At 32.7% G+C, this 27,556-nt stretch overlaps 9 protein-coding genes across 22 annotated transcripts; 3 read left to right on the forward strand and 6 right to left on the reverse strand.

Annotated features, from left to right (window-relative positions):
- LOC117229000 (galactoside alpha-(1,2)-fucosyltransferase 1) lies at positions 1-4,253 on the forward strand. 2 transcript variants are annotated; one of them, XR_013034877.1, is made up of 4 exons: positions 1-586; positions 1,257-1,887; positions 1,945-3,708; positions 3,793-4,253. XR_013034877.1 is itself a non-coding variant. In XM_076526586.1 (3 exons), the coding sequence occupies exons 2-3, from the start codon at positions 1,424-1,426 to the stop codon at positions 2,483-2,485; spliced, it is 1,005 nt and encodes a 334-aa protein (XP_076382701.1). In that variant the 5' UTR covers positions 1-586; positions 1,257-1,423; the 3' UTR covers positions 2,486-4,253. The 2 variants fall into 2 exon arrangements, 1 of the variants encoding a protein (XP_076382701.1); XM_076526586.1 differs by having other exon boundaries at positions 1,945-4,253.
- Positions 3,840-6,424, reverse strand: Gas8 (Growth arrest specific protein 8). The gene is made up of 8 exons (XM_033484923.2): positions 6,285-6,424; positions 5,971-6,182; positions 5,639-5,900; positions 5,307-5,567; positions 5,083-5,250; positions 4,926-5,012; positions 4,647-4,856; positions 3,840-4,587 (listed from the first exon to the last, which is right to left on the reverse strand). Exons 1-8 carry the CDS (start codon positions 6,285-6,287, stop codon positions 4,372-4,374), a joined length of 1,419 nt encoding a protein of 472 aa, XP_033340814.1. The 5' UTR covers positions 6,288-6,424; the 3' UTR covers positions 3,840-4,371.
- Positions 6,425-6,782: 358 nt separating this feature from the next.
- On the reverse strand, positions 6,783-11,838 carry fbl (pantothenate kinase 3 fbl). Of its 6 annotated transcripts, none has more exons than XM_033484998.2 (10): positions 11,526-11,838; positions 9,746-9,923; positions 9,291-9,469; positions 8,910-9,083; positions 8,669-8,836; positions 8,517-8,593; positions 8,267-8,443; positions 8,030-8,198; positions 7,832-7,945; positions 6,783-7,751 (listed from the first exon to the last, which is right to left on the reverse strand). In XM_033484998.2, the coding sequence occupies exons 2-10, from the start codon at positions 9,867-9,869 to the stop codon at positions 7,698-7,700; spliced, it is 1,236 nt and encodes a 411-aa protein (XP_033340889.1). In that variant the 5' UTR covers positions 9,870-9,923; positions 11,526-11,838; the 3' UTR covers positions 6,783-7,697. The 6 variants fall into 6 exon arrangements, with proteins under 6 accessions (XP_033340889.1, XP_033340895.1, XP_033340910.1 ...); XM_033485004.2 differs by lacking the exon at positions 11,526-11,838 and adding an exon at positions 10,754-11,041; XM_033485019.2 differs by lacking the exon at positions 11,526-11,838 and adding an exon at positions 10,750-11,041 and having other exon boundaries at positions 9,761-9,923.
- On the forward strand, positions 11,312-21,661 carry LOC117228936 (ubiquitin domain-containing protein 1). 2 transcript variants are annotated; one of them, XM_076526588.1, is made up of 6 exons: positions 11,312-11,460; positions 17,244-17,459; positions 17,847-18,206; positions 18,285-18,403; positions 18,497-18,670; positions 18,922-21,661. In XM_076526588.1, exons 2-5 carry the CDS (start codon positions 17,378-17,380, stop codon positions 18,656-18,658), a joined length of 723 nt encoding a protein of 240 aa, XP_076382703.1. In that variant the 5' UTR covers positions 11,312-11,460; positions 17,244-17,377; the 3' UTR covers positions 18,659-18,670; positions 18,922-21,661. The 2 variants fall into 2 exon arrangements, with proteins under 2 accessions (XP_076382703.1, XP_033340933.1); XM_033485042.2 differs by having other exon boundaries at positions 11,313-11,460; positions 18,497-21,661.
- Positions 12,314-13,233, reverse strand: rtp (MORN repeat-containing protein retinophilin). Its single transcript, XM_033485094.2, has 4 exons — positions 13,089-13,233; positions 12,783-12,966; positions 12,601-12,710; positions 12,314-12,520 (listed from the first exon to the last, which is right to left on the reverse strand). Exons 1-4 carry the CDS (start codon positions 13,096-13,098, stop codon positions 12,372-12,374), a joined length of 453 nt encoding a protein of 150 aa, XP_033340985.1. The 5' UTR covers positions 13,099-13,233; the 3' UTR covers positions 12,314-12,371.
- Positions 13,266-17,029, reverse strand: Mms19 (MMS19 nucleotide excision repair protein). The gene is made up of 9 exons (XM_033484899.2): positions 16,890-17,029; positions 16,409-16,647; positions 16,009-16,341; positions 15,335-15,929; positions 14,995-15,276; positions 14,201-14,913; positions 13,866-14,123; positions 13,642-13,806; positions 13,266-13,564 (listed from the first exon to the last, which is right to left on the reverse strand). The coding sequence occupies exons 1-9, from the start codon at positions 16,984-16,986 to the stop codon at positions 13,373-13,375; spliced, it is 2,874 nt and encodes a 957-aa protein (XP_033340790.2). The 5' UTR covers positions 16,987-17,029; the 3' UTR covers positions 13,266-13,372.
- On the reverse strand, positions 21,454-24,175 carry LOC117228887 (heme A synthase COX15). Of its 5 annotated transcripts, none has more exons than XM_033484970.2 (7): positions 24,036-24,175; positions 23,559-23,625; positions 23,323-23,482; positions 23,114-23,240; positions 22,754-22,886; positions 22,059-22,683; positions 21,454-21,992 (listed from the first exon to the last, which is right to left on the reverse strand). In XM_033484970.2, exons 3-7 carry the CDS (start codon positions 23,479-23,481, stop codon positions 21,738-21,740), a joined length of 1,299 nt encoding a protein of 432 aa, XP_033340861.1. In that variant the 5' UTR covers position 23,482; positions 23,559-23,625; positions 24,036-24,175; the 3' UTR covers positions 21,454-21,737. The 5 variants fall into 5 exon arrangements, with proteins under 5 accessions (XP_033340861.1, XP_033340841.1, XP_033340830.1 ...); XM_033484950.2 differs by having other exon boundaries at positions 23,559-23,681; XM_033484939.2 differs by lacking the exon at positions 24,036-24,175 and adding an exon at positions 23,800-23,929 and having other exon boundaries at positions 23,559-23,681.
- LOC117228876 (xaa-Pro aminopeptidase ApepP) lies at positions 24,120-26,571 on the forward strand. Of its 3 annotated transcripts, none has more exons than XM_076526584.1 (6): positions 24,120-24,251; positions 24,357-25,475; positions 25,551-25,877; positions 25,947-26,077; positions 26,154-26,329; positions 26,395-26,571. In XM_076526584.1, the coding sequence occupies exons 2-6, from the start codon at positions 24,367-24,369 to the stop codon at positions 26,515-26,517; spliced, it is 1,866 nt and encodes a 621-aa protein (XP_076382699.1). In that variant the 5' UTR covers positions 24,120-24,251; positions 24,357-24,366; the 3' UTR covers positions 26,518-26,571. The 3 variants fall into 3 exon arrangements, with proteins under 3 accessions (XP_076382699.1, XP_033340803.1, XP_076382700.1); XM_033484912.2 differs by having other exon boundaries at positions 24,145-24,285; XM_076526585.1 differs by lacking the exon at positions 24,120-24,251 and having other exon boundaries at positions 24,339-25,475.
- On the reverse strand, positions 25,891-27,556 carry LOC117228945 (PRADC1-like protein). Its single transcript, XM_033485055.2, has 3 exons — positions 27,344-27,556; positions 27,126-27,265; positions 25,891-27,059 (listed from the first exon to the last, which is right to left on the reverse strand). Exons 1-3 carry the CDS (start codon positions 27,426-27,428, stop codon positions 26,613-26,615), a joined length of 672 nt encoding a protein of 223 aa, XP_033340946.1. The 5' UTR covers positions 27,429-27,556; the 3' UTR covers positions 25,891-26,612.

Here is a 27,556-nt window from a genome sequence, read left to right on the forward strand (position 1 = left end):
TTAGTAATTAACGTTGTTTGGGATTTAAGTCGGTGAAAATATTCTTATTTCAAATCGTTTTAAGTCGTCAAACAATGTAAAAATAAATTTTTAGCATGCATGAATGTTTAGCATTTTCTGTGTGTGTACGTTATCTATAGAGTCAGTTCGGTAGGCGGTAAAAGAAATGAAAAATCTATGTGTACATGTGTACATGTATATTAACCACCCAGTAGTGACGACTGTTCTCCATGACGTCATCGGTCTGTACATCTCCTATTCCAAGGATGCAAGTTTGACGGGAGTGTCTTTTATTATTTAACAGCTTTGCGAAATAGTTTCGTTTTGAGGCAGTAGTCGCAATTTAGCATAATATCAGCAGTAAATAAAATGGGCTTTGCACTGTAATCGTCTGTGTCGGTGAAGTGAAATCGATTGAAAGATATAAAAGTACATACATCTCATGGAAACGCAACAAGCGTTGATGCACGAGGCACGCATCGATTTCACCGGGAAAACATGAGTGGCAGAAATAAGAGACAGAGCGACGCGAGCCCCGTGGCTAATAGCGAGTTTCAAGTGCAATGCGAATATTTTACTGGAACGGGTGAGTGACAAATTATCGTCGTTTTGTTTGTGAACAACTTTCAGTCTCGAACGCAACTCAATTGCGTTCGTCTCGCGAAAACCGCTGGAAAAATGTTTCCCTCTCTCTTTCTCTCTCTCTCTCTCTCGATAATCATTCCCACTAACAAAATCAATTTTTGTTTTCTACTCCAGAGTAAGTAAAAGATTCTTTCATGTTTTTTGCGTTTTCTATATTTTTGTCGTGCTATTCGTAGCAGATAGACGGTGGTGCATTTTTGTATATACATGTCTGAGTTCATGTAACACCTGAAGCTCACCACCTGTTAACCATTCTGTAATATAATTTCCTATATGGCGTTGTAGCATAATTGAACCAGATGCGAAATAAACGATCACAAGTTTCGATTCATACGTATCGTGCTTTGTATAATAAAACCTTGCTAAATTAGTAGCTTTAAAAACGAGTACATATGTATTAAGCCATGTCCTTTTCCATTGTCTGACCAATTCTTGCGTATACTACTCTTACGCATATCATTGACTACTTCAACATGAAATACACAACAATTTCAAGCAAATCTTTTTTCAAGTATTTTTATTATCACATTAGTTACACAACCCCTATCCTACTACCATATAGGAATAGAAATTATGTGCCATTCAATATAAATGGTATTATCATTGTAAAGATGTACGTCGGAAAACAAAGGGCATGGCACACCTGTAGATACGAAATGCCGGACTAGTGGAAATTGAAGAGTAGAGAATAATAAGCAGAGAGCTGTAGTGCAGAAGATAGAGAAAAGAATTGATTGGTACGTAGTAACAGAGCATCCTGCAGGAGCAAGTAAGGATAATGAGTCACGCTCAGCAGCATGTACTTGCAAGTGCAATAGTTCTTGCTCTCATAGTGGTCTTCGGCATCCATGTCTTCCTGTTTCCCATGTACACATCCAACCCACCAGCTCGTCATATTAAGATTTCAACCTATGAACAAGCTCTTTGTCGTACCACATTAAAAAATATCAGAATACCACCAGAGTGGAGAAATCCATGTCCGAAATATGGAATAGTTTCTGCAGTCCAAGGTGGCAGGCTTGGCAATCAAATTTGGGAGTATGCTTCGGTGTGGGCAACCGCCAGACGGACTGGCCTAGAACCATTCATGCCACGCTGTATACTAAGGACTCTAGAAGAGTACTTTGAAAATCTTAGTATCCCACCACTTAGTTACATTGGGAGATGCAGTCTAGATGTTAGCCAAGTTGTTAATTCTCTGGGACAATGGAATAGCACGGAGCAAAATATCATAATACCAAGGTAAATTATTTTTTTTATTGTATTTGATTGTTTTATATTTTAATGCTTCCATTGTAGACATGCGGCTTATTGGTCTCTCATTTTGGTGTGGTTGGATGATGTACGAAGAGAGTTTACTTTTAAGCTAAATTTGAGAATTTATGCAGAGAGAGTACTGAAAGAAATAGGCGAAGAATTCAACTTGCCTGAACCAACATTCGTAAGCATACACGTAAGAAGGACAGACTACATAGACTATTTGTGGCAGAAATTGAAAATTAGACCTGCTCCCGTTAGCTACTATTTCGCGGCAATGGATTACTTTGCTGGCAAGTATAGTAATGTAGTTTTTGTAGTGACTAGCGATAATATAGTTTGGTGCAAGTACAATTTGCATAGTAAACGACATAGAATCAAATTTGTATCTGATGTGGATGCAAGAGGTCCTGGCAAAGACCTGGCAGTTTTATCAGCATGTAATCACAGTATTATAGATTATGGTACATATGGTTCATTTGGAGCAATTTTGGCTGCTGGTGAAACTGTGGTGTACAATGTAACAACATACTTTTCTACATTGATTGCTGAAGTTTTGCCAAACTGGAAAATAATGAGTTGAACAAAAATCAAAAAGATACTTTTTACGAATCTCACATTAGAAATAACACGTGTACAAACACTTTATGAAAAATACTTTTTATACGGAGTATAAATATTCGTTTTATTCAACATTATTAAAACACAGAGAACACTCCTCTGTTGTTTACATCAAAATTATAAATGCTCAAAAACGAAGTTTTCTATACAATTTGTTAGTTGTTTATAATTTTTACAGTTATTATTTTAAATTCATAAATAATAACATTTATTTTCAAGCAATACACATATATGGCAGCATATAATTATCTACACTAAAAAAATATTAAAATTTAAATTTTAACGAATTTTTAATTTAGTAGAATTAATGCTTTGTTCCATGTAAAAATTCAAAGTTATTTTTGCATTATTCATAATGAAACAACCAAATGAAAGTGTATCGTTATATTTCAAAAAGTTTTTATCAAAATGATATATCTACGATGCTGATAAATTGCTTAGAAATAATATGCATAGTTTTTCACTTGATTATTGCACTATTAGGTAAATATTAGAGAACTATGCACCCATAATGGTAGTAAGAAAATTTACATATTTTAAAAAATTTGTAAAAATCTAACATAGAAGAGGGATACAACGGAACAATGGACCACTAATGTCTAAAATTAAAACAGATACTTATTTTTTTTACTACTGAGATTCATACTCTTGCGGCCCTGAACAATTAAATAGACTCGATATTATTTTAACATGATGAACCAATAAGCTGAGCCTAATCGAAAAATCTACAGAATAAAAAAGATATACAAACTTTACAGTGGTCGGAAATTAGGTGCAGTGATTTTTGAATATTTATATTATTGTTTTCGAAATCAGAAGCTTTTGACTAGTGTAGAATTGTTTCGTGATATAATGTAACAATCTGAGAAGAGGAGAAAGCATAGTTAAATGTACTTGCATTATGCGTTAAGTCTATCATACAAAGGTAAACTTGCAGATATAGATGAAAAAGTATTGACGATCTATGACTCTTATAATGTACAATGATTTCAACTGTGATTCTATTTCTTATTGTGCCAAAATTCGTAATATACATACACATATATAAAGAAACATATATATGGATATATATATATATATATATATATATAATAAGTTCATGTGTGTGTACAAAATAATATATACGTTTGCTGGTGCACGTTTGTACATGTACACACATATACAATGGAGTTATATCTATACAAGGTATTATATAATGTTTACAAATATGTAAAAACAAAAAAATGATAAATTATTTCTTCACTTGACAATTAAATATTTCTGAAACAGAAAAAATCAATAGATCGAAGGAAGAGGTATTTTACATAAGGCCAGTATATAAGTGTTTGAAGTTTATTAACCACGTGACCTGATATATTCGATTTATAATATTTTATAAATTAGTCTAGTTGGTGTGTCCATGTCTATATATGTTAATATCTATATAAATATATAGATATATATAGATATACTTACATAAAGCGTCTTCAATGTATTCAATGCCTGTTAGTTGTTGATTAGAAGAAAGAAGATATGGTTGAAAGAGTTGATATAAAAAATGGTTCATCATTTAGAATTTATAAAAGTGTTAAAAAGGCATAATTACGAATGTGTACAACTTTCAGGCACTGATATGATCTGCTCTGTACATTCTCTGTGATAACTTTACGTAATTTATAAAAAAAAAAGTAAAACAGATGTGCTGAAACTTATTTGTTTTACAAAATAAAAATAGTATACGTCAAAAATTATTTATGCTTTCTTTCCATTGATGTTCTTCATTTATGTCTCAAAAGTTTTACTGGCTATTAATAATGATCGATTTAATGATCATTTGCAATTCATATCAGGATGATTTATTAATATGAACTAACGATTTACGGTAACTAATCCAGCAGGTCCTAGACCTAATTTTGAACTTACTGATTTTATTTTTAAAGGTTGAAAACCAAGCTCGCTTTTCGGAATCCCATACTCCTGTAACTTTGCTTCATATGTCCTTAATAGGTCATCATGTGCTTTGCAAACTTTTGCTAATTCATACTGAAGATCTTGTATTGCAGTGTTTTTTCTAGTCAGCATGTTCTGTAAAAGAGAAAATGCATTCTGCTATAAAAATGAAGGCAAACAATTAATATACAGACCTCTAATTTCTTATTGGCATGTAGGACAGCTTCTGGGTCTAATTGAGCAGCAGCAAGCACCTCGCTAATCTGTGCCTCGCGTTGTTCTAGCAAATCAGATAATTTTTCGAGTTTCTTTTCTAAAAGTACGTTCTTTAGACCTGTTTTCTGTTGAAGTTCAAGTATAGATGAGATAAATCTTGATTGTAACTCGTCCCTTTCGGATTGACACTGATAAATAAAGTGCATTTTTAAGTTGAAATAAAAACGATGTTTGTCAAATGAAAAACAACTTTATACCTTGTCAAAACGTAATTCCAGTACTTCATTTTCCCATCTCAGATTCTCGAAATCTTTTTGAACAATTGCCAGCCTCTTCTTGGTAGACTGTAACGATGGGAAATAAAATGTAATATAAAATTAAGTCGTATTAATAAAAACTGATTAAGAAACTAACAGTTAATGCTTGTTTATCCTTCTCATAGTTTTGAAGTTGGTGAGTTAATTGTGCCACTGAATTTTCGAGATTTTTCAAGTCACCAGAATATTTTTTGTTTTCTGTGGTTAATTCTCGTACTTGTTTCTTCATCCGCTCTTCATTGTTTCTCATTACTTCCATTTGATCCTACAACATTAAGAAAAAAGTAATATCGATAGCTCTATATTTTATATTAGTCATACCTTCATACTTTTAATTAAAGACAAATTGTTCAGAGTAATATCATTGAAGTAAGTTTTCATTTCTGAGAATGCTGTCTCGTGATTTTTTATTAAATTATTAATCTGTATATTCTTCCTCTCTTCTACTTCGGTTATTTCCATACGATGTTTCAGAGTAAGAGATTCATACTGATTTGCTAACTTTTGCTCATACTTTTGTTCCATTTCGGCAGCTTCAGTTTCAAATTGCTTCGTTATCTTATCTATCTCCTCTGCATTTTGCTAAATAATGAAAATCAATTGCTGTAAATCCATTCAATAATGCGAGAAGATTCTTTCAATCTTTCCCATACCAATTTTAGTGCACGTATTTCATTTAGATGTGCTAAATCTTGCTCTTTTATTGTCTTCTTTAGATCCCTCTTATCTTTATACAATTCATTCTCTTGAGCTATGTAATCGTCTTGCGCCAATTTTAATGCAACCATGTGATCAGCTTTAGTTTCTGATAAATTGGTTTGATGTTCATACATCAAGTGTTTCACTTTCTGCTTGTACAATTTCAGCTCTGCCTCATGCTTATCAGTTACTTCTTCCTTCTCACGTTCTGTGTTTCTTTGCAGACAACAGACATCAGTTGAATGTGAGATCAAATATATTTAAGTTAAAAGAATCATGGATGTACCTGATAGTCGCTTGAGCCTCTTCTAATTGATGTCTTGTGATTTCCCAAAAAGTCCGAAGCTTATCTCTTTCAAGCTGAAAATAATTTCTTTCTTCTCTCTCCCGTTCCAATTCTTCAAGTATTTTGTGAGCATACACCTCTAATTGTTCTCTATTCATTTTTGTTGTATCTGCACCATCAACATTGTCAGGTGCTTTTGCCTTTTTTGGTCCCTATATAAAGTGTTCATAGAAAAATAAGTAATCATGTAAATCCAAATTGGATATAATTGCGATTTTGTCACGTAAATTTGTAACCAAAGGTCAGAAACTTACCATTTTGAATGCAAAATTCTATCAAGAAAATCTCAGAAAACGCGATACAAACAATATAGGATTAATGTTTAAATAAACTTGCTGTAAATAAGCAAACAAATTTATTAACGGCCGTAAAATATTTATAGTGGCACTGTGGTATTGACAGTTATAAATGAGATGTAGACGTCACTGCTCAACTTCCAAACATGAAAGATTATCTGTTTTGACTGAATAGTTGCCAAGCAACTAAAATCCAAATGACATGTATAACACACGAAATGACAACAGTGTATTCTCAATTAACTTTATCGTTTTATTGAATATCATGTATATAAAATATGCAAGGAGGAGTTCAGAAATGCATGCAAATCTAATAATACAATTTAAAAAATACTTCTAGTTTGCTATAACATTTCCAAGCTTTTTAACATTTCATGCCAAATGATGTATTATTTATTAATATATGTTGTAATGAATGTTACATTTGTTCTTGTTTTGTAAAAAGAAACACAGTAATAAATCTATTTTTGTTATATTTTTAAATACATATAAATATTAGCTGTAACGTCAAACATATCATAAAATACGTATATCAAAAACATTTTTTTTATAATGTTATAATACAAATATTCATGTAATGTTTTTCCGTTCTATTATTTACCGTGTTGTGAATTATTCTATAACAAATGCCTAACAATATCTTATGCGTACAATACCTTACATCACCTCGTATAATACCCCCCTTACAGTATTTGTTAGATGGCAAAGAATGCATAGAAATAACTTCTAAATGTCACCACCGACCATTACATATACTTTCTATTATTTGTATAACATAACGTTAATCTTACTATTCTATTAACTTACGTTAAAAATTTATTAATAACAATAATCATAGCAATAGATGTTAAGCAGATAGTTCTCCAATTATTGTTTGTTCTCTGCGTTTGTGAATAATAAAAAATTTATAAAAAATGACGAATTGTGAAGAATCGATGAATGTGTTTATAAAAACGTTTGGAAAGTAAAGTATGAGGTAGACCCATATTACTCGTATAAAGAATGTTCACTTGAGTTTTATGCGTTCGACTTTTGGTCCATTATAATTTCTTATGTAAACTCGTGCAAAGTTTGTGCCCACATTAGGTCTGTTTACAATGATCATATAATACGTTTCGAAATACTAACTTATTGTACTGTGCTTATTCTTTAAGATTACAATAAATATAAAGATAATACAATTCTGACCTCAGGCCTCTGCCGTTATTAAAATTTCATATATCATTATAACTAATTCCTGAGAAATTAAACAATATATAATAAAAATAAATAATCGTATTAAATAATTGGATAACCGCCTTCGTTAAAAAAGATTCACTTGAACGGGAGTATCAAATGGAATGCTATATATTATGCATTTTTTCTATATCTTTAACTTGTGTCTCCATTGAATTGAAGCAGACATCCTATCGCACCAAAGTATCCCTATAATTAATGTAAAAAAAAATATGAGATTATATTTTGTAATGTACAACATTTTAAAATTGCAGTTCAATGTATTTTACCTCATGCTCCAAGAACAAAGCTTTCATTGTTCCTTTAGACCAATAATCCATAGCATAGGCCAGAAGTTTCATCGATATATGATTTACCCTGAGGAAGTTACCCACAAATACTACCTAAAATATCAAAACGAAAACAATCAACATCACATCAAAACGATTCTTCATAAAATAAACGCAAAAATATTGTATTCATTTTACCCTTTCGATTTTTTCATTCACGGCACACATACGCGCAATTGAACCAATATTATTTGTAATGGTGACAAGTGTAGCGTGCGCAAGATCTTCCTTGCTAACTGCATTGCGACGTTCTTTAGAATTCATCTGACCAAAACTGAACACACGATCAAAACATGCAAGTAAATGTCTTAAATAAAAAATTGATTACACAACAGAGAAACAAAGTTCAGCACAGTATATTACTGAAAGTTATACCTGCTTGCAACAAGATCTCCGGGGAGACCGAATGGTCCATAATCTCCACCATAAATATCTTTGACCAGCTTGTCCACTCTAGTGTTGTCACCTCCTGTTGCTAATTCTATTGCCTCTTCAAAAGTGTTGCATCCAGTTAATAAACAACACAGTCCTAAAAATGTACCGCCGCCTAGACTAAATGCGAAATAAATAAATTAGTATAGAAGTATTTTTAGGCATTGTTGTGAATATGTTTTAAATAACATACCTTGTACCAGAGATTCTCTTATAATTTTCTGGTCCATATACTGCTAGTATGCTTACTCCTGACCCTATATTTACAAGCTGTGAAAAGATAGTTATTAGATATAAAATACAAGCTCAAAGGCATATAGAAAATATTAATAGAAACGAACATACCAAGAATGGATAGGGTTCAGAAAAGTCATAAGGAACTTTCTGACATTTGCTATCTTCTGTAGGATGAGACCAGTAATAACACTCGCGTGGATTTGTTGTTTCTATGTAAAGCATGCCACGTATTAAACTATCTAGTTCATCAAATTTTGCTAAATTCATGTTTACTTCCTGTAAATAAAACATTTATTAGTATGTTTTCATGTTGAAATTTAAAAATGTAACAAAAAAAAAGGACTCTCACTTGTTTAAAATTTTTTTCAAATTTATATGCTCCACCACCAGTGGCACAAACTGTTGTCACAAGACTAGCCATACCCTTAGACCTTGCTAATGCTAAAAAATTTCCCATTTCACTTGTAGGAAATCTAATAAAATGCAATGTGCCATGTCTGCCCCTTATGTAAACATTGTCCATCTGTAATTAATTTTTATTTTTAAACAGCATCAAGGCTTTCTATTACTCAGATTTATTAAGTATCTTTTTAACTTCCTAACACTTTCACTGTGTCGTGAGCATGGATGTTTTATTAATTCGCTATCGCGATAAATAATTGTTTACGACGCGGACTGGCATCAAGCCACAATGAGCATATTAAAGTGTTTAATCATTCAAAGAATATACCTGCAGATGTATATCTCTGTGGCCAGTTTTTCCATATGCGGAATTCTTAACTAGGTACCGCCTAATATTCTTTAAAACTTCCACCTCTGCATCAGCTTCATCCCTTGTAATATCTTTTGGTTCAAAATATACTAATTTGCATAATGTACCTCCTATATCCATGCCAAACCATGGCATTGCTGCAAAAAGAAAAATGAGAAAGTATTACATCCTTATATTTATAATGTATTACATCCAAATTATTATGAAATATTTGAAACGTTTTGAAGCATTATTAAACAAGATGCAACTTTTACAAACACTATATTTAATACATCAAAAACACAACAATTACGTAAATGATAAGGGAGTACAAGCAACTAATACATTATAAACATTTGGGACAATACTATTAAAATAAATAAAATATATACATAGAAGAATAAAATAAAAATGGCTACACTAAGCACACATACAGTTGAATAACTCACAAGGTGATGAGTGATTTTTGGACTCCTTGGCTGCAGTCTCAGAATCAGGAAAACCGTTGGATGCCATAACTTTTGAAGTTATATGATTTTTATAACTTTGAGGACTCATTGTTGAACTTCAAATTATTTACAAATACTTCCAATGCATTGGCCAACTTGTTGACTAAAAATTATGGAAAGAATAAACATTATATACATAGTGAACACTAATTTAATACTAATGTTTTGAACTAGCCATTACATAACATCCATATTTAAAAAATGTTTCTTTACTGACTGATCACATAATGACATTCTAAATTATGGCATGGCACAAAGGTCACTATTTAATTATGCATACCATGTTTGAAAAACACGAACGCATAACGCTCTACTGAGAACCATATATAAACTGTGACATGCCATATAAACTCATAGCAGTTTCAATTAAACAAAATATAATGTTTATTTATGATGAATCGAAATCAGTCAAATACGAATGCAAAGTAATTTATATTGTTCATAATAAAATCAATAACATCGACAATATATTCGATTTAAATTATACTATTTATATTACATTACATTTTGTTATGTTAATAGCGTAATTTACAGATACAATAGTATATCATACGATGCTATGTAAAGCAGCAAAGGTCGCGTTCGCTAAGATACCAAAAATATGCGCCGTTTATCATGATTAGACCGAAAGATAATTAGTTGAAATAGATAAACGATAGTATACAATTTTAATTATAAATCTTGTGAGTAGGTGACACCGAGTCCATGACATCAAAATCCACAGTTTATAAAGTAATATAATCATTGCGTACGTTCGCGTGCGATCAATGAAAAATTCGATTGCACATTTTCTAAATAAAATAACAATTGTGCGTTAACAATACGACATCGATGCGTTTCACGTTACCATCATTAGAGAAAAATTTCCAGTGAACACTGATTAGTATTATAGAATTCACAAACTTTAGAATCGTCAATGGATTATATACTTGCAGAATAACGCCAACGGTGTCGAGCGTAAATGGGAAGTGTACGAGTATGCGCGAATGCTGCACGCGCCTAACTGTGCATTCACTTGCAAGTTTGTAACTTGTATAGTATGTAACTATGTGGAATCACGCGATTTACGACGTCTCTCTTCTTTGAATTTCGTCAACAAACAAAACAGGAATGATTGATATCAACAGATAGAATAGATGTGTTGTCTACTATTGGTTGATACAATGACACGAGAGAGGACAAAATACAAGCACCATTTTCCAAGCCAGCCAACGATAGAGAAACGAAGCAATCGATAATGTAATACATAACTGTATCTTATGTATGTATACAGGGTGTTCCAAAAATTTCTCACAATCCGGAAATGAGGGGTTCCTGAAGTCATTTGAAGTAACTTTTCCCTTAGCGAAAATGCGATCCGTGGCTTCGTTTACGAGTTATTAAGAAAAAACAGTGACCAATGAGAGGCAAGATTAGTTGGCGCGAGACAGCCGAGCCAATGAGCGGAACTGGGCTTCGACCGTTCGTTGGTTGTGCCATCATGCGCCAGACAAGCTCGCCTCTTATTGGTCACTGTTTTTCATTAATAACTCGTAAACAAAGCCGCGGATTGCATTTTCACTAAGGAAAAAGTTACTTCAAATGGCCTCGGGAACCCTTCATTTCCGGATTGTGAGACATTTTTGGGACGCCCTGTATATGTATGTATATGGCACATCGGCACATGCTACATATAAAAGAAATAAGGTGTAAGATCATCTCCTACCTGGAAGTGTCATTTTAAGCCTGCATTTATGTGTTTCAAAACTTGCACGAATCAGCGATTATCGAAGTTACTCGTGAAAAGACTGACAACGCGTGATTACGAAACGGTTATTTCTTTTTGTCGATATCTCACGTTAATGTTCAAGCCTGACCTAATAGCACTCGATGGTTCTGTAAATTTTTTAGTCAGTTTCAAAAGACTTGGAAAGTTTGTATCACAATCACTTGGTTATCTAAGTTCGCAATGTCGATTGATAACTACGCTGAGTAGGAATCTCAAGAATACGTTCCATGAAGATCGCCCGATGCGATACTCCTTCCCTTCTCATTCTTATTTGCCTTTTAAATTCCTGGGATCACGTCGCCTAGCTATGGAAACGTTGGTTTATGTTAATATCTTTCTTCTTTTTACCCACGTTCACGTGTAATATAAGATTATTGACGTCATGAATTCGTATTACTTACGTTGTCGTCAAAAATATTGTATGAACATGAAAAACAGTCACACCGTATCGTCATCACGAGTTCGTTGGAAACCCATGCCCATGACACTAAAAAATTTTGAATGATAATTCTCTTAACAACACTTTAATTGAGACAAACTACTGTCGTTGTATCAAGCTGTGTTTTGCAATCGCTGAATCACATGTGTCAATTAATTTACTATGTAGATACAATCAGAACTATATTTATTTCATGTTAATAATGTATTACGATTTCACATTAAAATGGTACTCTTAGTCTAGACAAATTGGATTGCAATGAAATAAATAAATAAATAGCATTAACTAGTGTTCAACACTTTTATTAAGATTCACAACTACTCATTTTCATTTATGTCTACTGCTTAATTGCATTGAGCACGAGCCATCATAGATATCTTCTGTGCTTTTTGTACTATGTCTGGACAATGTTTACGTCGTACCAATTTACAATCTTGAAAGAAACCTTCGTTCCTGGGAAATCCATGAGATCCATCCGAATATGTGATCAGTCCTTCATTAAGAAAATTGAGACATGATTTGTATATATATATATAATTTATACATGGCAGATACTTGTAACATTTTATATACCTAGACCCCATACACGGCCTCCACGAAATTCTCCTTCAAATTTCATTCCATCTGCTCTCCAAAACACCCCATGGCCATGAAACCATCCTTGCATAAATTCACCTTCATACCTGATACATAAATAATATTAAAACGTTGACAATCATACAAGTAAAATGAGTAAGCTAATAATGGGCATTTACTTTGCTCCATCTGGAAAGATTATTACTCCCAAACCAGAGCATAATCCATTTTGAAAACCACCATCGTAGCGTGTTCCATCAGTAAGGAGCAAAGAACCAGCACCATGCTTTAAACCTTTCCCATTCCAATCTCCAATATACTTTGTACCATCTTCATATCTAAAAGCACCATTTTTTACCACACCTGTAAGGAAATTTAAACGTGCACATTTTTAACACAGATTAGAACACACTATTTCCACAGTTTTCTTCAAATATAAAAAAAAAGAGACTGAAGTTACGAATTACTAAAACATTAACTCTTACCATCACCCATGCTTCTGGCATACTAAAAGCATTAAAGAGAATCTTTCAGGTTTCAATCCTATTATAGAAATCAATCCTTTATTTAATTATGTACATTATGTACAATATAGCATGAATAGAACATGGTAAATCTAAACTTCTGGTATTTACTGACGATTTTTAAATCAAAGAAACATAGACAATCAACGTTTCATTTATATGTTTAAAAAAAATATACATATTTGTAAGTCGTACAACATTTTATTTGTAACTTGGTTTCACTTAGGATAAACAGATCATTGGTCTCAAATTCCTCCTGGAGCTCCGACCAAAAACCACCGTGTTCTAGCTTTCGCTGCAGCATTTCGGACTAAACGTTTCCGGTCGTCAAGGGATATTGCCAGTTTTTCTAATACATCTTGCTTGTATATATTAAGTAGAACCGTCGGATAATTACAATAATTCATTAAACATTCTAGAGCTGTTATTCTAACTCTCTGAAATATATATTTACAATATATTAAAGTATAAACTACTGCATCAAGAAATATCAATTAATTTCATGATATATTACCATTGTTGTGTAAGTAATCAGCTTTAGAAGTTTGGGGATAAAACATTGTGCTTTATCAGAGAAAATAACATGTTTGGTCTCCAATAGAACTTTCAATGTTGTCAGTGTTGAAAAAATTAACTGTTCATTGTCAAGAGACAAAGACTCTATTAAAAGTGGTACCAGCTGAAAAAGAATACATGTCACTAAATTAAAGTACAACTTGTTACGTAAACATGCTATACCTTTGTTAAATGCATAAATAGGAGTTCCACAGGTGCTTCCTCTAATAAGTATACCACTGCAGTCAAATATCTTTGTCTTGATGTGTCCTCGAACTCGAGATTTTTTTTAATTAAATGTTCAAATACTCTTTGTTTATAAAAGATTTTGACGATACAAAAATTTTCTTGTACTAAGGCATCTTCCTGTTTACTCGTTAAATCTTTATATTCCTGGGCCATTTGTTGACCAATTTGATCATGTTTTAAAAGATTTGTAATCTATAAAAACAATATTAGAGAAAGATTAAGCATTGGTCCGGAATTATTTTGAAAAATTATCAGTAATTATTACATACTTCGTCTAAAAATATTTCAACATCATAAGAACCTCTTGTAATTACGGCTTTTGTTAACCATATTTGTAAAGATGCTGCTGCTTCGATGCAAATATTCGTTTCTAGACTAATATTTATCTTTTCTTTGAAGTATAACAACACGCGACGGAAGCATTCACTATTATCATTCATTTTGTTTAACACAACAGCTATGAATTTACACGTTGTAAGCCTTACGTTGGAATGAATACTGTTCAGAGCTAAATTACACAAATTTTCTAACAAATCCGAGGTCAATATTAAATCAACATTTAGCCTTAAGGGAATGAATATATTCATTATGAACACTGCCTTGATCTCTAAAATATTCGTACTTAAAGCTGCAACATATTTGTCGACAATGCTTTGCTGTTGTTCGAGCGTGAGACTTCTTACAATTAATCGAGAAATATTTAAAATCAAATTTAATCTTTGATCCAGGGGACTGATGTCAATGGCGGCTAATTTTTCAATAATATTACATTCATTATGCAGATATTGTTGAATATCATAATCAATATTTTTTGTAGCAACTAGCCTGTGAAGACACGTTAAAGCTGTAAAGCTTATTTCGAAATTGATAGCCTTTGTCTGAGATACAATGTGTGGAAGTACTTCAATACCTAATTTGTACGTTTTAGCTACTGCTGCTAATACTTCCAGTTTGCGAATTTGTACTTTCACGGTTTCTTCGCCTAAAACATGTAAAATATTTTACTTAAGTATTTTAAAATAGAAGATCATGAAAACACGTTGTAAGATGTAGCTCGATTTACCAATTTCTAACTTAAATTTCTCCTTTATCAAAGCTGATATTTCCTGGGGATACAAAGAAGCAAAAGCTAAAATGGATGCGTGGCAAATTATTCTCATTTCGTTACAAGATGTTTCAATCAAGTTACAAATTTTTTCATAGAGACATCTTCGATGTATATCATTTAAATACAATTTCTGCAGTGTTAGACCAACTAATAGTCTTGATTGCAGCTCTGTATGCTGTGTTGATAGTTCACTTAAATATAATTGCGGTATATCTGTCCATGATAACTCTGCAACACCTACAAACATATCTTATGTACATTGTATACATTAACATATGACTATACGAGTACATACTTTTTATATCAATTTTATGTTCAGAGCTGATTTTAATAAAGTTATTTAGTGTTTCAATTAAAATAACTTTATCAGTTGCTGAAGTTTTGACAGAATATTGACCAAGACATAATGGCACTATTACTTTTAATACATGTGTGCATGATTCCGTATTAACTTTTGCAACGCATTCTAATGCCTTAACAGTTGGTCTAAACATACTAAGTTGAACATCGTACAAAGAAGACTTTGTATCTGTAATTACATTATCAATAAACTCTTCACAAAGCTTGGTATCACTCGATATAACTGAAATTATAGACATGACTGTCTTTAAGCTTGCACTTTTTAGTTCTAAGTCTCCACCAGGTATGATCTCTTTTCTCAAGGCAGGCCATAGTTCAGTCAGAAATGGTGCAGCACCTTTTACACCAAATGTGTGCATGCCTTTGCATAACAGGTCTAAAGAGTCTAACTTGGCAACTTTAAGATTCGAGAATAATTTATCGAGTATAAGTGGTATACAAAATTCTGCAAATTCTGGTACAGCATAAAGACAAGGTGCCAATTTCTCTGCTAAATCATCACGTGTTATTCCTACCCCTTCTGATCCAGACTGAAAATGTTAAATCAAACTATAATTTGCATTCATAAACGATTGCATAAATAAAATCTGTATTGGCTGATCTAATTACAGGATTGAAGTCGACTGGAAAGTAGCATGCAGTGACTTCAAACATTTCTTCTGTCAAATGACCTAATGGGAATTCTTTTATAAACTGTGGAAGTATGCTAAATAATAGCATAAGATTTCTAGGATCTCTTTCTCCATCAATATAGCTAACAAATCCATAAATAAAGTCTGGTCCCATAGCTTTTAGGTCTTCTATTCTGTTTTGTAGTAATGTTATAAATATTAAATATATGTTACGGCGATCACGCAACAGTTGAGATTGGCATTGGACATGTTCAAAAAGTACTCTGAGTAAACGTTCTGGTGAATTCCGAGGTAGGTGTTTCATTTCAACCTGGAACAATAATTCAAAATATTTTTATTTATTTACATGCAATTAATGAACATAATAAAACACTTACAAGCGACAATATCCCTCTCAACACTGATGGTATAATGCTATGATGGTCTTTAAGCCTATCACAGTAAAATGCTGTTACAAAACATAATTCATTTTCATTCAAGTATTCTTTGGGTAAGTGAGACAATATAGAAGAGAGGGCATCAATGCCTTTTTCCCTCGTAATGAGATTTTTGTCGGTAACAAAAGGTCCAAGCTCTTTCACAACTGCATAAAGCTTCGTGTGCCCAGATTGTATTTCTAAATAAACAAAGATGATTACAGCATAGTTTAAAGTAATATTCAGTCACATAAAAATCTACAGACCAATTCTGTATCATTTTTCTCTATCTTAAATTTATATAAAATCAATTTACAAATCTGACACACAAAACAAGTTTTTTTTCTGTGTTGTGTATGATCAGTTTCTGCTTGCTTTACACATCAAGGCCGTTCATCTATGTATATCATCAGAAAGAAGGATTATGGTAATTAATACACACCTGAGGCGATCTCCTGGCATGTCGTATTCAGTGTTTCATTTTTTTCAAACGCAGTAAGAAATCTTTCCCTAGAAACAGTACTTGCGAGCGAAGCCATTACATACCATGCCTCTTTGCTGCGTTACTTAACCTCAGTGTAATAATACATACATATATGTCCGGTCAGATTATAATAAATGTCTCCTTCATGAGTTTTCAAATCAAATTCGAGATAAGGGTGATTGCATGCAGCTGTCACGTCACGTGTAATGTGTATCAATTAATTATTTCGCCTATCGAGAAGCTCGGTGGTTTAGTTTGTTTTAGATATGTGTTTAACTTTAAAATTCACTTGTGTACGTGCATGTGTTTTAGGTTAAGTCACTGATGATACGATTAGAGCGCCTCTAATGGTACCGATTTGTAATGCAGTGGATAAGATGGACGAAAATGGCATGCGAGGTGTTGTTAAATTTCAGTGAAATGTTTGGTCACTCCAGCCGCCTAGGATGGGAGGCTGCATAGGTTTAACGAGGGCAAGAAACGCCTCCGTTGACGATACCACAGGAAACTCGTCGAGAGTCAATTCAGGTGAATATCTGGTCGAGATTTGTCGCGCAGGAACTTAGATCAACATCGGGCTAACCTTGAAGATACTTGAGCTTTTTCCCTTACCTTCGCATCTAGCGTTTGTTCCGTGTTATGGCTCGTTATTTGCATATTATTTGGCACATCGCATTGCGACTAATTATTTGCAACTGTGCATACTATTGTGCTGTTTCGTTACCGACGTCGGGTTCAAAGTTTCGTGTGTAATATCATTGCTATCGTATCTATTTCTCGGAAAATATTTACATTTCACGATTGTTTATCGTTGATTTCGGTGCAGTGACATAAATGTATTATATTGCGCGATTTCGTAATTATTGCGAATATCATACGCTTTCCTTCTTGCAAAGAAATCTTTTGTTTACGTAGGAAATTCAAGAAAGAATCATCCATTATGCCATGAAGTGATTAGGTGGAAGTCAGATGTACCATTGACAGAAGGTCAGCTCAGAAGCAAAAGAGACGAATTTTGGGACACTGCACCTGCGTTCGATGGTCGTAAAGAAATATGGGATGCATTGAGAGCCGGGGCAACTGCTGCAGAAGCTCAAGACTATCAATTAGCACAGGCTATATTAGATGGAGCTAATATTTCTGTGCCAAATGGCTTTTTAACAGAATGTTATGACGAATTAGGAACCAGGTACCAAGTCCCTATTTACTGCTTATCTTATCCTATTAATATTGTGAAAGAGGACAGTGGAAGAGACTCTCCTGCCGATTGTTCAGGTAACAGAATAAAAACATCTTCTAATTAAGCATCTTGAATTAATAATTTAGATGTTTATTCGTAATGTTATTTTATAGAACCAGTTGATAGTGGTGTTGAACAAACTTTAAAGCTTAGGTTGTCAACTACATCTGGGGAAGTAAAATTGCCTGTTTATAGCAAAGATACTATTGCCATTGCTAAAAAGAAATTACAGGTATTCAGAAAATTCTAATAACATTGTATATAATTTGTTAACTAAAAAATGAAGTGAACAAATTTTTCTATTCATTGATGATTGTGTTAACAGAGCCAGGAAGGGTTAGAACCATCTCGTCAAAGGTGGTTCTTTGGTGGCAAATTATTAGGGGATAAAATGCATATAGAAGAAGCAAAGATACAACCAGGTTATGTAATACAAGTAATTGTGAATCCTGAAAAGTTGGATGATAGTCCAATGAAAACAAGCTGAACTACTGTATACGTAAGATACAAGTCACATTGAACCAACCTTTCTAATAAGCACTATCTTACACACGTTCAAGAAGTAGGAACAGATTTTTTTTTAATTTTATAATGTATCATTATTAAGATTAGAGCAGCAATTCTTGAAGTGATTTTTTACAATAAAATGCACTTAACTCTCGTAATATACGTAAATGTTATAAGGATTAAATATTATTTCGTTTAAATTGTAGGTTGTGATTATTTAATTCTCTTTTTAATTTATACTAGATCAACAAAAAAAAAACAGAGCGTTAACTGTATATCGGTGAACCATTAGAGAATTCGAATTTATAATTGGTTCTCTGTTTAATGCATATAGCAAATCAAGCAAGAAAAATTGTTTCGAAAATGACATCTGAATTCACAGCAGGAAAGGTGATTGTACTCAAATTCTGATATTGTCATACTTATTTGTTACTACCAACAGAGGTACTGGTGCTGTAACACTTGAGAAAACTAAGTATATATGTAGAAAGTTATTCTGTGCTGCTTATTGAACCATGTTGCATAATGATATAATGTAAAAAATAAGTCATACACTTAAAATAACAATAAGAGAATTACATAAATATTGAATATAAAGAAGACATCAATGGACAATAGAGAGAAAAGGAACAAGATATATGCTACTTGTTGCAATGCATTTCTTCTTAACTTATCTAGATTCTGTATTCAATTTTTTTTAATTTGAAATAAATAATTGCAATATCTATTAAGGTCAAATTAGTAGAAGTAATCACTAATATCTTGTGTTATTTTTGCATAACAGTATAGGGCATAAAATTGTTTAATACACTTCTTTCAATTTTTGTAAATGGATCTTGAATATTTATAAGTCATAAGTTTCAATTATTTAATAGGAGCAAATGTTTGGCCTAACAATGGCCTGAAAATCTACGATTCCTTCCTGTAAGTACTAATAGGATATTGTATAAGGTTTTCAAAGTTGAAGAATAATGCACAGAGAAGAAAACATAAGACTAATATTGAAACTCATGTGGTGCAGAACGTATAATTTTTGCACAATTTTATCAGCGTAATCGTTTCAACGTTTCTGTGTTATTTGTGCTTATAAGGAAATGTTTAACACAGAAACGGTACTGCAAGTTCAATTTTTAAATAGCACTCGATTTATTACTTCTGCCCCATATGTTGCACAACAAGAAAAATTTGTCTAAAGGTATAACTATACAAAAGTGACATATTATGCGTGTGAATTTATTGACTGTACTAATACAACGGTGATATAGTTTATTTCTTATATGCATTGATCATATAAAATTATATATAGTATTGCGTGTGGGTGTATGTATAATAAATACAGACGTATATATGTATATGTATACAGATACATATATCAGTTCCACTATTTTCAATTTGAGTGTCAAAACAAGTATATTTAAACGTATAAATAACTTATTTATAAATTGGGTAATTACGTCCAAGATAATAATAAAAATGCCTGCAAGAAATTGTTAAAAATATTAACATGAAAGTGTACAAAAACCTATTCACACGAAAATTGATTATGATTAATTTCTTCGAATATAATATGGATAATAGTGTAAACAAAGGAAGTACACCTTGTTTGTCTAGAAATTTAGGAACTCCACATAAATACACCATTCTTCTCTCTGCTAGATCACAGTGTTCACAAATGTTCTTTATATACAAAGAAATAGACTTTTTTTCTATTTGCATTAACAATATGCAATTAAACTGTACCTTCATTTAATGAGACATGTGATCGTCTGGTAAAGCAATGACACTTTTCAAAGTATTACTTTATACTTTTCTTATGTTCGAAATGGTAATTTCGCATTTATTGTGAGACATGTGTTACCAGAACGTAATTAAGACATAAGATTCTCAATGGGACAACAAATTCTATCAGACTGATATTAGTTTCATTATATAGTATTTGGGTTACTTGCAATATATGAAAGAGACTGCATTAAGTTCTTTTTGATTGATGTTCAAGCACCACAGAAACGTTTTGTGCGTAAATAAATTACAGTATGTGTTTTCACACATATTCGTGTAAAGGTTTTATCATAAATGTTGTGTTTCTTTTTAAGGCTTGTAATTCCTATTTGTATGAGCGGTGAAAAATATTTTCCTTTAATACTCATATCCATGTAATATTGAATAAAAAAAATGTGATGTGGCACTATTGCCATGCAAGGAAATGAGAGTGACTGTAAATAAAAAAAGCATTACAATAATGAAAGTGCAATTCAAAACGCCTAATAAATATTGCTGCTGCTTTATATTAATGTTGCTATGTTGGACCAATGCATATAAGGCGTTTTAAACAAAAGAAAAATCAAAGAATGACTGATTGGAGATTAGGTAGAACAACTGCCAATAAAATAAAGTTGAATTCACTGTGTTGCTGATCAGAAGTAATTAGAACATATATAATGGAGAAAAAAAAACTTTTTAAATGCTGAAACAAAATATTACTGTAATTAGATAGCAATTATCAATTAAGCAGGGTTTACACATTTTTTAAACTAACCGAATATTACTATTGAACTATGTAATATTACTTACCAAAGCTGGTTTTTGAAATTAGGTATCAGTACAAACATTATTTAGTATTTGATACTTGCCCAAGCACAATGAAACAAGAGGAAATGATATTAGTAGTCAGTTCATTCTGATTTACAGTCTATATAGAAATAAAATTCAGTCAGGCCCATAAGATGTAATCTTATAATAACAAATAATGAAGAAAGGGAGTGAAAATGTTACAGATATGACACAATTTGTTTATTACGTTAGGATAGGTATTTATTTGTTCTTTATAAACATGAAATTAAATATACTTACAAAACGATATAAAATTACTTAAACTTTGATATTCTGATTGTAGGTATATTACTTACACACGTGTAAATTTATTTCTATGAATATTGATTATTATAACTTAATGCATTGTCAAATAAAGCATAATGTTGTGAAACTGTTATGAAATTATCTTACCATTTCCTGTTTCGTGGTGAACAATCATTGTATGTCACAAGTGTTTATTTATAGCCTCATTTAGGAACATATTTTAAGTATTTTAATTCGTGACACAACCAAATCATTGTGCTTAGTACAAGAAGACTACCAGACTGATGAGATGCGGCTAATGTTAAGGGTACATGGTGCACTAATGTTGTGATTCCTAGCAATACTTGTAAATAACCAGCGCAGAGAACAGCAACAACTGCTTTTCTTGCATTTCCAGGAAGTTTATATTTTCGAGATGCAATTCCAATATAAGTAATCAGAGACAACGTAGTGATTCCCTGTAAGGAAATATAGATTGTAAAAACGACGTTATAATTGCTGTCTGACTTATATCAAAAGCATACCAAAATTCTATGATCAAATTGTACAGCAGTTGGATTCTCAGTAAAATTTTTCCATTTCGGCGTTATTGCGAGTATGTCATCCGGTATCCATTTATCTGCCATTTTTGGAAATGTATTATAAATAAGACCCGCGTCCATTCCCGCTACAAAAGCTCCAGACAGAGCAGTAAGAAACACTAATCCCTTCGTCGAATGAACTATCATTCTAAATCTTTTCAATTTTTGTTTGATATCAGTTATGTTAACGTTCAGGGCACTGAGATCTAGTTTTTCGGCAGGACTTAAATAGCTTAAAGCATTGTATAAGAATCCTGTGTATATTATGAATGCCATCCCCAAATGAGCAGCCAAACGGTACTGTGAAACTCTAGGAACGTCTGATGGGTCCACAAAACGGTCCTCCAAACCCGATTTGACCATGTACCAGCCCATAAGTCCTTGTAAACCAATCAATGATCCTAGGGCAGCTACTCTAATTTTCATTGCTAGTGATAGCATACCTTTTGCCCAAAAATAAGTTGCTGGTACTATGAATACTCCACCTATCAAACGTCCCCACATTCTATGCAAATATTCCATCCACCAAATGCGTTTAAACTCTTCTAGTGTCATATCATGATTGGTTCTAAAATAAAAATGTAGATGCACAGTACAGTTTTAAAAAGCTTGCATTAATGTGTGTTAATAAGTTTTACATTTTATACTCAGGAAACTGTTTGTATCGTTCAAATTCTATGTGCCATTGATTTTCAGTAGTAGGCATTTTTTCACCTAACAATTTCCAAGTAACCATCGATAAACCAGATTCTGTGAGTCTTGTTACACCTCCTAAGCACATAGGAAGGAGAAATAAATTTTCGTATACTTTTTAATTTATGTTTTATTCATTATCATGTATGAAATAATTTAAGTGCTTAATATAGAAGTTCGATATGTAGTGTTAAAGCTACAGAAGTATGTTTCTAGTCTTGAAATCTATTTTCCATAAGTTTTGTCTACAATAACTTTTATAATAGTACGTATGTAAGAATATAAAACTAAATAGACAATTGTACCCAGAACAACAGCAATGAAGACCATGCCGCTACATGTTAATAGCCATTTTCCCACAGTTTTATCTGGTTTTGGAGATGATTTTGAGGCAAAACCAACAGCTATAACATTCCTTTGTTTAAGCAAATTCTATAAATATTATTGTAGAAGTTAGTATTGATTTAATTCATGAATAATCAAATGGATATTATTTTGAATTTAGTGTGTATACCTTTCGTAAACAGATACAATCTCTTTTTATTGATAAACTTGCTCTATTTATGTTTGTGGGTTTTAAACCAAGCATATATAAACTTTGTCGAGGTTGTAGAAATCTCAATGCATTGTTCTTTCCAATTGTTAATGCACAATGTTTCGTTAAACTAAGCATGCTAAAAAACATACAATGAATTAACAGCTATACATATATTAAATTAAGAATATATGTATGAGTGTATGTATACTTACATTGCAGAATTGTATTTTTAGGTTCAATGATAATGCTTTATCTTTATTTATATCTCTGCTGAATAATCTAATGTAAACAAACGATTGTATTTACTTTGCATGTTTTCGGGATAACCCGAAGACCTAAATACATATAGAAAGTATGACAGTAGAAAGGAATACAAAAAAATTACCAATCATTATAGAAGTTAAATAAAAAGTTTTATCATTCCCTAATCATTGCATCAAAGAATGTATGTACCGGTAATTAACGACGTACAATACTTGTTACGTCATATCCATCGTGTGTCATTTTCATGCATGTTGTGTTATGATTATGATTAAATTTATAAAAAAGAATATTATTTCATTATTGGAATGGCCGATTCCAATAAACTACAAGTACAAGTTATATGCTGATAAATGCAATTTGTTGCGTTATATGTAGGTATTTAGAAACTCTATTTGCTGAATATTACAAATTGAATCAGTTCTAACCTTGAGCAAAAGTGTAAATGGTTGGAGTATCAGTATGTTATACACTATACTATACGATTTATATCTTTGATAAAGAAAAGAGTTGAATTCTTCGATGTTTTTCTGAATTATGTGATAAGATAATTCTCTCTTAATCTGATGACAAATGACACAATTGTGAGTGCTTGAAAGGAATAGATTGATATTTATTGCAAATAATAACGTTCTTAGGGAAAGGTAAATATTGGAAAAATAAAAGCTGATATAATTTGTAAGTATTAAATTAGATAGTTTCATTTGCTTTATCAAAAAATTATTATACAGATTAATTTATCACTATAGTGGCATCAATATGGCAGAAAAGAGCGGTGCAATGAAATTAGCCAAACTTCGTGAACTGATGGAAGCTGTTCCAATTGGTGGTATTAAAGGAAAAGGTATCCAAGCAGTGCTTGTAAATTCAGATGATGCTCATCAGTCTGAATATTTAAGAGATAGAGATAAGAGAGTACAGTTCATAAGTGGTTTCACTGGATCTTCTGGTTTTGTCATTGTTACACCGAATAAAGCTTTATTGTGGACAGATGGAAGGTACTATTTACAAGCTTTGGCAGAATTAGATCCTCCAGATATGTGGACATTGATGAAGGAAGGATTATTAGATACTCCAACAACAGTTAAATGGTTGGTTTCTAACTTACCACCAAAATCTACTGTCGGTGCAGATGCTAATCTAATGAGTTACACAGAATGGGTTTACTTACATACCAGTTTAACTGCTGCTGGACATTGTCTGATTCCGCTTGAAGAAAATTTAATTGATAAAGTCTGGGGCAATGAGCAACCTGTTGCTACAGGTAATATTGTTCTACCACAGTCTCTGCAATTTTCGGGATGCACTGCAGGAGAGAAAGTTAGACTATGCAGGGAAGAAATGAATAAGAACGAGGCAAAAGTACTTGTGATTACAGCTTTGGACGAAGTAGCATATATTTTGAACTTCAGAGGATCTGATATACCTTACAATCCTGTTTTCTTTGCTTATGTGATTCTCACATTAAATGATCTGCATCTGTTTATCGATAAAAGTAAAGTTAGTGAAAAAGCTCAACAACAGCTAATAGATGAAGGGGTAAACGTAGTTTATCACGCGTATGATGATATAAATGCATTTCTAAAGGAAACTGCAGTTGCTAGCAATGAAAAAATATGGATTAGTAATGCTTCAAGCTATGCTTTACACGCTATTTGTGAGGAAGTAAAAAAGTACAGTGCTATCACGCCGATAACAATTATGAAGGCTGTAAAAAATAATGTTGAGGTGCAAGGAATGAAGGCTGCACATATACGTGACGCTGTTGCACTTGTAAAATATTTTGCATGGCTGGAAGATCAAGTTAAAAATAAGAAGGAAACGATTACAGAAATATCAGGGGCGACACAGCTGGAGAAATTTAGGAAGTAAGGGGATTTATATGCAAAATTAATGAACTTTGAATATAAACGAAATTATTTGCAATATGTATTATTTCAAAGGGAGCAAGAACACTTCATTGGACTCAGTTTCCCAACAATTTCCTCGGTTGGACCTCATGGAGCAATAATCCATTATCTACCAACAAAGAAAACGGATGTGCCAATTACAGACAAAGAATTGTATCTTTGTGACTCTGGTGCACAGTACCAAGACGGCACCACAGACGTTACAAGAACTTTGCACTTTGGTGATGCAACGAGCTTTGAACGTGAATGTTTCACAAGGGTATTCAAGGGACAGTGTGGTCTCGCTACAGCCATCTTCCCTTTGAAGTTACAAGGAAATTATCTTGATTCGTTTACCCGTGAAAACTTGTGGAGTGTCGGGTATATAGATCTGTTTTGCTTATAAAATGGAAAATATTATTTATTCATATATTAAATGTACAATTACAGTCTTAATTATCCTCATGGTACTGGTCATGGAGTAGGTTCGTATCTAAACGTTCACGAAGGGCCTATTGCCATCTCTTGGCGACCATATCCAGAAGATCCAGGTCTACAACCTGGCAATTTTGTTTCAAATGGTACGAGGTACAAGTATTACTCTTGTTTGTTATATAAATATACCGTGAGCATGAATACAATCGGTAACTTTATTAGAACCAGGCTACTACGAGGACGAAAAATTTGGCATTAGACTCGAAAATATAGAATTAGTGGTAAAGGCAAATACCCCATACAATTACAAGAATCGTGGCTTTCTTACTTTTGAGACTGTTACACTGGTGCCTATACAGACCAAGTTACTTGATATTTCCTTATTAATGGATAACGAGGTATTGATTTCACTTTCCTTTTACGTTCTTTTTATCTTAATAATATCATTTGCAATTCATTTTAGATCAAATACTTGAATGACTACCACGCGAAATGTTTGAATGTTCTGGAACCTCTATTGCAAGGACCAGAAAATGCTCAAGCGCTTGAGTGGCTACGAAGAGAAACTCGACCAATTTCGAAATAACAATTAGTTATTTACCGAGAAACAAATTCCATAATAAACTGTTTTTATATTTAATTTGTCCCCATTTAAAACCACCTTTTAATATGAATCGAAGATCACCAAAGCAACCATGGTGGTTGATGTACTTTATCCAAAGAAGTATAAGTTAAGTTTACTGGGATATTGATTAAGGCAAATGGTTGATTTAAACGCTTTAGTGTTTGCCGAATCATTTTGCCATTCTTACCAAGCAAAAATCCAGCAGGAATGTTCACTGTTTTCGAGGGTGGTATGGTATGGTCACGGGCCATTTCTACATAATAATAGTCTGCCCAGAATGGATTAGTTGTTGAATCTTCAACAGTAGGTAAATAATAGTCTGCTATGATCACAGCCTTCGCGCCAGCTTCTTCAACCATCATGCTCTTAATAAAAAAACTACAATTGCCCCGTTCCACTAAGGCAACTCTACCTTTTAATTCTTTGGCATTCTTTGCTATCTGACAACCTTGAGGAGGTTCAGCTGGAACCAGAGGTATTTTCTCCTCCAAGAAGCTTGCATTCTGAAAAGTTGTTAGACACAATGAACAGATCAGTATCGTTTGGAGATGGTAGACACAGCTACTTACGAAAGGAACTCCAAAATCTTTAGCGGGCTTCAATTTGTATGTGTACTCCAATTCTGGTGGATGTATAATTTCGAAGAACACATCTGTCCCGTAACTCGTATCCAGAAAGGACCCTCTCGAGTTAAATTTAAACAAATTTCCTAACCAATTTTCGATGACAAACAGTAAATTTAATAATGCAGATGTCAGTAACCTAACGTCCTCACATCCTTACTAACCTTCTCCGATTCCACTCGTTATTTTAAGGCCGAGTAATGTTAAAATGTAGAAAGAACGGAAAAAATTCATACTCTGTATTTGCATGTTAGTGTTCACATTGTTACTAACGGCATTACAGTGAAGAACTTAGGAAACTTAACCTTATTGACATAACCGCTGGTTTGCGCTTGTGTATACTATCTCACGGATATGATAAATGATTACGTACACAA

Source organism: Megalopta genalis, chromosome 15, assembly GCF_051020955.1.
Source record: "Megalopta genalis isolate 19385.01 chromosome 15, iyMegGena1_principal, whole genome shotgun sequence".
Taxonomy (NCBI): domain Eukaryota; kingdom Metazoa; phylum Arthropoda; class Insecta; order Hymenoptera; family Halictidae; genus Megalopta; species Megalopta genalis.